Source organism: Vespa mandarinia, chromosome 3 (genome assembly GCF_050613455.1).
Source record: "Vespa mandarinia isolate Hongniang chromosome 3, ASM5061345v1, whole genome shotgun sequence".
NCBI classification, from domain to species: Eukaryota; Metazoa; Arthropoda; class Insecta; order Hymenoptera; family Vespidae; genus Vespa; species Vespa mandarinia.
The window spans coordinates 3,766,506-3,776,116 of record NC_140812.1 but is presented as its reverse complement, the minus strand read 5'-3'; the positions used below and the strand labels follow the sequence as shown (position 1 = coordinate 3,776,116).

General features: G+C 30.8%; 2 protein-coding genes across 4 annotated transcripts; one reads left to right on the top strand and one right to left on the bottom strand.

The window, feature by feature from the left end:
• The first annotated feature begins 1,405 nt into the window (after positions 1-1,405).
• Positions 1,406-4,143, top strand: TBC1D16 (TBC1 domain family member 16). 2 transcript variants are annotated; one of them, XM_035887138.2, is made up of 7 exons: positions 1,406-1,693; positions 1,760-1,943; positions 2,030-2,239; positions 2,308-2,647; positions 2,725-3,150; positions 3,231-3,524; positions 3,632-4,143. In XM_035887138.2, the coding sequence occupies exons 1-7, from the start codon at positions 1,406-1,408 to the stop codon at positions 4,014-4,016; spliced, it is 2,127 nt and encodes a 708-aa protein (XP_035743031.1). In that variant the 3' UTR covers positions 4,017-4,143. The 2 variants fall into 2 exon arrangements, with proteins under 2 accessions (XP_035743031.1, XP_035743027.2); XM_035887134.2 differs by having other exon boundaries at positions 1,406-1,943.
• Positions 4,144-5,781: 1,638 nt separating this feature from the next.
• Positions 5,782-8,949, bottom strand: LOC118451030 (putative sodium-coupled neutral amino acid transporter 12). Of its 2 annotated transcripts, XM_035887141.2 has the most exons (7): positions 8,809-8,949; positions 8,495-8,616; positions 8,345-8,429; positions 8,139-8,245; positions 7,871-8,021; positions 7,608-7,785; positions 5,782-7,472 (listed from the first exon to the last, which is right to left on the bottom strand). In XM_035887141.2, exons 1-7 carry the CDS (start codon positions 8,845-8,847, stop codon positions 6,763-6,765), a joined length of 1,392 nt encoding a protein of 463 aa, XP_035743034.1. In that variant the 5' UTR covers positions 8,848-8,949; the 3' UTR covers positions 5,782-6,762. The 2 variants fall into 2 exon arrangements, with proteins under 2 accessions (XP_035743034.1, XP_035743033.1); XM_035887140.2 differs by having other exon boundaries at positions 5,783-7,472; positions 7,871-8,245.
• Positions 8,950-9,611: the final 662 nt, after the last annotated feature.

Here is a 9,611-nt window from a genome sequence, read left to right as displayed (position 1 = left end):
ATATTTCCAGTAGACATTAAAATGATCGATATTATTTATAATTTATTCACACAACAGGCATTTCCATTTATCTGATAGCAAAGAAAAAATGTTTTATTTTCTGACACCATAATAAGTTTATTTTATCGCAATTCATTTAAAGTTCCCTGATTGCCATTTACTGGGTCAATATTTTAAATAAACAGGGAATATTTATAATAAAATATCAGTACGTAATATAAATGACGTAACTCTGACGCAATCCTGACACTTAATTATTTATACTGAACAAAATATTCATGCATATTGATTATATTTATTTAATAAAATATTTATCATTAATTAATAAAAAATACTGATCAAATAAATAAAAATTAAATTTTTCGATCATATAACACGACTAATAATTATAAAATATATCAAAATTTATTTAATTGTTAGTTGAAATCATTTTTTAATTTATTGCTATGGTATCGACGTAAATTTGATCGGAAATACAATCTTTTTTTCTCTATTAATTTATGCATAGATTCTATAAAAGCAAACATTTCAATGAGATGATATCCATTCGATAATCGCAATTGACCGAACTAATCGATCAATGTCCAATCATCGTACGAGTAAAAGACGCACTATTTGAATTTCGATTGCTCGAAATATATATATATATATATATATATATATATATATATATATATATATATATCTTTTTTCAAAATAGGAAATAAATTATAGATGAATGAAAATTTGACATTGTAATATGATATTTTAGGTATTTAATATTTGGTAAGCATAGCAATTGATTTGAGAGACAAAAGTTAGAATGTTGCATAATGGATTGAGGTCAACGTGTGTCAAGCATTTTATCGTGCCGGAAAAGTGTCCTATTTAGAAATCATGAATACCTCGCGGTTCTTCCTAGTTTTCACCGCGCATGGCGCGAACTGAACTGAAACTCGCCACCTTTGTGTTTAGTTTAGTTTATTGTATCGAGACGCCTCTGAATCTTATTTTAAATACATCTATCTTACTTTTTTTTTCTTCATATTTTTCAGAAGTTAACAAGATTTTCCATTGAAAGAAGAATTCGTCATCGATATAAAAACCGATCTTACGACGTTTCTATGACTTTTTTTCGAAGGAATAATCTTCGGGAAAGAACGTTCACGAAGAAAATAATAATTAAGGGTGAAAGAAAAAAAAAAGATTGAAATGCGTCTCCTCCGTATAATAGATCAGAAGAACGTTTCTTTGTGTCGCATTCGTGCACATCTCAAACAAGTTAGTTGTGATCGATTTGTTAAACAAAAATGAAAAATAAGATAAGGATAAAGGAAGAGAAGAAAATAAAGAAAAGGTAAGACATCTAATAAAAAGCGAAAGAAGTCCATGCGCCGAAACGGGGGAGATTCGTTAGCCGACGAAGATGCCGCTTCCGAGTATTCTCAGGAAAGCGAGCAATTACATCCTCGGCGACGGCAGCCAGGATGAACGTCGTACTATTTATCAGGATGGTGAGGCATTGTTTTGTAAGAACAATGTCTGCGTACATCCCCCAACTTTAACGCGTCAGAATTCTGACGTCGTGCATCATCCTGGATATATGACCATAACCTGTAAGTTTAATAAAAATTCTGACGTGCCAACATTGCATCTTAGTTGGATACCTAATAGCACCTTACGTAAACATCCAACTACTTTGGAGAGTTTAAATGTAAGAAAATTGGAGAGTATTGTGATGTCTCGTGATACTGAAACTAGCGAGCCATGTCATACAAAGATTTCAGAGCTTGGAGAGAAACGCTATGAGAGTAGTTGCGAGAAGGAATCTCTGGAGGAGAGAGTCGATGTTTGTTTGGAAGCAAAAGAACCTATTAGATGTGGCGATTGCGAACGTGTTTGTTCTGGAGGATTTTCTACCGGAGTACGTATTTGCGAGGATGAAGACACTTCCAAGGATATTGGTGAGTTTCAGAGAAAAGAAAAAAGTAATCAATATAGAAACTTAGTTAATGGGGGAAGAAAAAAGAAAATATCTATGATGCTTCAGGAATCATTAGAAAGGAGAGAGATCAAAGGATTAATCGTTTTCGTTCAGAATCAATGGAAGAAGCAGAAAAATGTAAGAATACTATTGACAATGATTATAAAAGTGTAGAAGATGATCGGATACATTTATGTTATGACAATGTGAGTATTAAGAGTCGTAGTATGTCACTGACTTCTACTTGTAGTCTCTCTATATCTACACACACAGATGGTAAGTAAATAGATCGAGAAATTATTGAATTATTTTTTTTTATCTATTTTTATATCTTTTTTTTTCAGCTGAAGAAATACCATCATGGATGAGATCGCCTGAACTTCTGGCACTTCAACATAATCTTACTTTTCCTGAAAGTGCAACTGCCTCTCCTGTTACATTGAGAAGAGCTCATCGATGTAGAAGATTTTCCGTGGATCTTAGTGAAATGCGATCCTTGAGGTTATTCTTTGCAGATCCAGCTTGTACATGTGGACAATTGGTAGTTGCTAGCAGAGAAAGTCAATACAAGATTTTACACTTTCATCATGGTGGATTGGATCGCCTTGCTGCTACTTTACACCAATGGCATCAATTACTTTATCCTAGATTAGACGCTGATACAGAGGAAACTTTACCTTATAGGTATATTATAATATTATTATATGATTATATATATATATATTATTTTAATGTTTATCATCTGTACATTTATAATGCAGGCATTTTATGGTTTGTCGACCTGAGGTGGGCCGCGATGAATTGCATCCTGAAGAAGGACAAGTTCCAATGATTACATCTTTAGCATGGAAAGACTTATTAAATGAAAAGGGACAAGTAGAAGATGATTTGGCTCTCCGTAAAGGAATCTTTTTTGGAGGGTTGGAACCAGCTTTGAGAAAAATTGTTTGGCCCTTCCTCTTACATTGTTATTCTTATCAAAGCACTTATGAAGATCGAGAACAAATTGATGCTCTTAGAAGACAAGAATATGAGGAAATTCAAAAACGTAGACTAAACATGAATCCAGAGCAAGGAGAACGTTTTTGGCGAAATGTAGTTTGTATAGTGGAAAAGGATGTTGTACGAACAGATAGAGGAAATCCATATTACGCTGGAGAGGATAATCCAAATATCGAAGTTATGAAGTAAGTATCTCACTGGTCATTGTTATTATTATTATCAATAATAAAAGAATATTTTTAAATGAAGAATATCTTATTTCCAGAAATATTTTATTAAATTACGCGGTTTATAATCCCCGATTGGGATACACCCAAGGTATGTCTGATTTATTGGCTCCATTATTGGCAGAACTTAATTCGGAAATCGATGCCTTCTGGTGTTTCGCTGGATTGATGCAAAGATCGGTAGCAGTGTGTACACCTACTGATATAGATATGGATAGAAATTTGTGCTATCTCAGAGAATTAATTAGAATTATGGTGCCAGATTTCTATATTCACCTACAGAAACATACAGATGCCTTAGAATTATTATTTTGTCATCGATGGATCCTTTTGTAAGTATAATAAAAAAAAAAAAAAAAAAAAAATATATATATATAAAAGCCATAACTCAATAGAATTATTATTTGTAAAATAATATCTTTTTTCTTTTCGATAACAGGTGTTTAAAACGTGAATTTCCAACCGAAGTTGCTCTCATCATGTGGGAAGCTTGCTGGGTCAACTATTTAACGGATCATTTTCACTTGTTCCTTTGTTTAGCCATAATGTGTGTTTACGCTGACGACGTAATAGCGCAAGATCTTAGAACCGACGAAATGCTATTGCATTTTAGTTCACTTGCCATGTATATGGATGGAAATTTGATATTAAGAAAGGCACGCGGTCTTCTTCATAATTTTCGTCAGCTCGTTCGTTTACCTTGTACACTTGCTGGACTTTGTCGCCAATGTGGCCCAGGGATGTGGGATAGCAGTCATGATCCGGTAATTGAATGCATAGGTCACGAAGATGCGTCATGCCCTTATTTGGATAATTACGATTAATGACCTAATTTATTATACTAACGATTACATATAATTATAACGTTATATGCTTATTATAACGTTACATGCTAATTTACTCATAACCGGATTTAATGAAAGTAAAAAAAAAAAAAAAAAATAAATAAAACCGAACACGTCTTCGGTTTGTAAATACAAAATTAAGTCTGTCTCTAAATGTTTTCGATATCATTCACATTAGTTCGTATTCGATTTCAGTATAAGATGATGGTCCAGATAATATGTATTCAATGAGTTATATTGAATATCAATTTAGTCAAACCTGAAAAATACACATATCTATAACAAAAATACGATTTTTGATAAAAACAGCCAACATTTCAAATAAAAATGAACAAGTTTGGTAGTGATATAGAAAATGATATACAGCTTTTTAGACAGCGTTCATATTGTCAATCTATATATATTTCGTAACTTGTGGGACACACTTCATAGTTAGGAAATGCTAAACAGTGAAAAATGTTCATTTATATATATGATCCATTTCACTTTGTTTCCATGTCGAAAAATAAAAATAGCAATAGTAAAGAACAGTAGACGTACAACAGTTTGGAAGTTTTGCTACAGCAATTATTTTATCCATACAAATGGGCCACATGTTTATATGAACTTTTTTCATTGTTTGTTGTCTTCTGTCCACTAATGAAATGAGTCCTACATGTTACGAAATATTCTGTTTATATAATAGATAATACATATATATTGCCGCGAATGATATAATTAGACATGATATTGTTCGTCGATATAAAAGAATATCTACGATATATGTAAATATCGAACTTCGTGCGCAATGATAAATAGTTATCGCGATTAGAGAAAATTCACGAAATATTTAGAAATTCTGCACACACATACCTTTAGTACAATCGAAGACTGATGATCGAAAAGGATGAAGAAAATACAATCATCCTAGTCTTAAAGTTCAGAATTAATTAGAACGAACTCTTAGATGATACAAATTTCATTTTATGACGAGATTAATACGTCGATTATCAATTTTTAAAGAACACAAACAAGAAGCTTTCGAGTGTACAGAACAAAACCAAAGAGAGAAATCAAAGGCATCTTTGTAGAGCGACAAAAAAAATATCTCTTATATATATATAACGTGTCTATTTTAAAATTCTTTTATCGCCTCATAATATGAATCTTTTATATATATTTAGGTAATTTTTACTCATTTGCCATCATTTACAAGTATTATGTTATTTATATAAGTTATATATTTATGTGTTTTATATTAACTTTTTTGTTTTTTTTTTTTTAATTCAATATCTGTGTTCTCATGTTATATACGAAATTTGTTCATGCCTCATAGGCTGTGAATTATGTATACATATATATTCATAATAATTTATATTATCTCAATAAAACATATATATATATTTTTTTCTGTCCTGTGTGATTGTAAAATATTGTGCGTTTTTGTAAAATGTTAAATTGTGATAAATGTGCGCGAATGTTCGACCGTTTGCAGAAATCTTGCACTTTGGTTATTCTATATGTTTTCAATGCGATTAAAACCAAGTTATAAGATTTCTGAATTGAACGGTTAACGTGCTTTAACTGTGCTACCTTGTGTTGTTGGAATTTTAAAGAGAATTCTATCTGTGTTAAAAGTCTGTCACACTCGAGTCTATTATAATATAAACTATAAAATAATATAAATATATAAGATAGTAATATATGTATATATGCATATAAATAAATCTAAATAAACTTGTACAATCAATTATATATTTATTTTCGTTTGTATTGCTTTTTGGAAAATATATATGCATTTTTTGTTTATTGTACGCTACATTTGTACAGGTACAAAGTTTTTCAAACATACTATCAGTACTTTTTTTGGCAGTTTTACACTTATATAAAAATATTTCTGTACTATTATCTTAAGACTTATATATAATAATACACCATTGTATAATTAAATTATGATACATTAACAATTAACTTCATTTACTTGCTCACTCTTGGCCTTTAACACTGTTACAATCAGCGAAATATCTGATACAAATTTGCAAAAGTAAAATGTATATATTGAAAGAGTCATAAATAAAGACTACAATGAGTTATAATAGAATCTTTGAATGTTAAACAAATTTAATAATTACTTTCTCTCTGAATTTTATCCATATTTTAATACTGCCCATACTATAAATCTTTGTCATTTAATTGAACAAGTATCAGTTATTTGAAAGACTTCTTTACATAGAATAGACATCAACATTTGAATACATCCTAGATTACAGCGATTAAAGTTAATTAATATATTGTAGAAAAAAATTTCAATTTTTACATTTATCAATTTGGCTTGTACAATGTCGATCTTGACTTGTGCCAGAGTATTGTCATTTTTTTGCAGCACATGCGAACCTGCTCTGTGCCATAAACTATTCTTCATCCGCATTAAGAAAAGCAGAACTTTTCCTTGACTAGTTTGAAACTAATCAAAATTAAGCCTTATTTGCTTTGATTTAGTATAATAATCCATCATCTCTAACACCATCATATATTGATATCTTCCTTAAATTAATAGTTATTTATCATTAATTTTTAGTACAGTTCCTACATCAGGAACTTATGCCATGAAATATCATGATACAGAAACGACATGTTTTCATTTCTTCACGCACACGAACAGTATATTCGAAAATCTTAATAATTTAATGTACATCTTGATCTCATAGATCTCATAGATGTACAATCTGTACGGAAAATTTATATGCTACTGATTTAGCCATGCTGCTTGGAAATAAATTTGTATGAAATTAACTGATACTAAAAACATGGACGCGATTGCCCATATTGTTACAAAGATAAGCCAGAAATTGCTTGAAAAGGGACTGGCAAATTTGTTGATAACACCAAGACCAATGATTTTATTTGTCTTTTTTCTAGCATAATAAACTAAGAAAGTAGGAATTAAATATTGAATGCAAGTCCCTGCATACGATCCTGTAATGCCAACTAATTTAGAGAGATCTTTGGTGCTCATAGCAATTAAATAAGGCGGGAGTATTGCTAATATAGGGAAGATCAATCTTCGAAGGCAAAAATTATAAGACGTATCATCGTATAAAAACAAAGATTGTAAATTGTTTCTGAGCGTAATAGCTATTATGGGAAAACTTGTGCTCAGAGTGAAGACTGGAAAAAGTGCCAAAAAATATTCGATTATAAGCATAAAGATGTTTGTGCTTTTAGAACAATCTCCTGATCCGCGTGGCCCGAAATCCAAAGTATAAAGATCATCAAGATGTTCGAAAGCGAACGCCCCGGTCAGCGCAAGTAAAAGATAAAAAGATGCTATTAATACATAATCCAATGCAAGAGACCGATTAAGCATAGATTTATTCGCAATCGGAGCAACCAATGCAGGCAAAGAATGATGACACATAAACGAATATACGCAAGCACCGAAGAGACTAGGAATTCCTGAAATTGATACATTATCGATTAACATAATTTTTGCACAATTCATTTACTCTTATATATTAATATAATATTGTTTACTTCTTCGTTTAGTCATATATATTTATATAATATTGCTTATCTCTTAATATAGCTTACCTGATATATTTGCAAGCGGTGGATTGCCTTGCGGGCCATCGATAACAAGTTTTCTTACTGCATAAACAATCATGATAGTAAATGCGAGCCATCTCATTGCCGAAGTTAATAACTGAAGATACTTGGTCTTTTGTACATTAACAAATACAAAAGGTCCCAGCATAAAAATAAAAATAGTCTATAAATAATAACAACAAATTCCATTAGTTCACAACGCATAAATGATATCAACGATATTACGATTTTATAAAATGATAACATACAAGAAATATTCTATATGCATCCGATCGATCCAAAGCAGAACCTTCCCAACAAACTTCATTATCTGCTATAGTATCATTACATGTTAAGTTCTTCGGTTGATAGGTACAAGCAACATCTGCTATTGATTTAGCTACAGCCGCACCATAAATACTTAAATCGCCATATAAATAAATAGCAAGACATAAATAAAATAAGGTGGTGCCAAACTTATTGAAAAAAATTGATGCTATTTGTCCCATCTCTATCTTATCATGAATTATGTAATACCGATAAGTTGTATCCGATCGATCTGGACTGGGTGTATAAGCAGTAACTAATGGTGTATCTTCTGAATCAGAATTGGAAGGGCAAGATTCACCCAATGTTTGCATTGCCTAAAAAAGGTTGAAATAGAATATAAATTTCCAATACATTCAAAGAAAACAATCCAAATGAAAAAAAAAAAAAAAATAATAATAATAAGAAAAACTAACACGTTTTCGATGTTGAATTTGCCTCCAAGTAACTATTGCATTGGCAGATGCCATTACTTCAATAACAAAGGTAACTGTCATAAAGCTGTAATAGTAAAAAAAATAATTATCATCTCGAATTATATTTAATAAAATATCTCATTTATTCACCTTATAAAAGCTAATATCAAAATAACACTGAAACCAAGAGCCCATCCTGCTCTACTAAAAACAGCTGGAAGAGTCAAAGCTCCTGTTCCAACGATAAGATTGAAGATGTATATCAGACCAACCTAGGAAAAAAGAAAAAAAATTCAATTAGATTTCGAGAAGAAAGGATGAATCATGCAATGAATTATATAGTACAGTGCTAAAAGTAACTGCGTTATTATTTAATTGATAACAGTTTAATCTATTGTTTACGAACAAAGGTTATGTAAAACGTAACATCGAATCTTAATGTCAAAGTTAAATCATTTGCTTACCAACGTTGAATATTGGTCGCTTGAATTTTGTTCTGGCATCTTGACCGAACTTGCGTGCAATATGAAAGAATGTGTATTAAATTTTTTTTTATTACAATCACATAGATGTCATTGACGTTAGTCTATCGTTTTGTATTTTTCTAACGATGATGGTGTATAAGAGCGACTTCACCGAAACCGATCATAACTTAGTCATGTCGAATTAATGAAAATATCAGATATGTATTAAACGATAACCTCTTTTTTTTCAGAGTTGTATCAAATTTTTTATTATCTTCATATCCTTCTTTTCAAACCTTTATGTTAACCTTTATGAAAATAATGAAACATCAATTTCTAACAACAAATAAATTTCGAACGATTCGAAGATTTAATGACATTTTGACTTGTTATGACAGAACAAATACCATAAATCGTTTATTTTTCTTTTTCTTTGTCTTTTTATTAGATTCATATCGATTTTTTAGACAAAGCACCTGTCAAATAATGCATATCTTTTATCGTTCGTCCTATGCTGCCACCTATAAACGTATGAATTTTATATATTTTCCCACCTTACCAACAATTGCCAGAGATACGCCATCTACCGGATACGATACGTCGAATCAGATTCACATCTATTAGCAAGATAGACGATAATCTATTTCTATAATCTCTTCTCTTAACTGGGTTGATCGAACGCACAAGTGTTGATTGACCCTTTCAAATCATAAATTATGTTTAATCAAAATAGGAAGGAAATATCGTTCTTTAGGAACTTTTGTTAGATTATAAACGATGTATTTATGATTAGAAAAAAAATA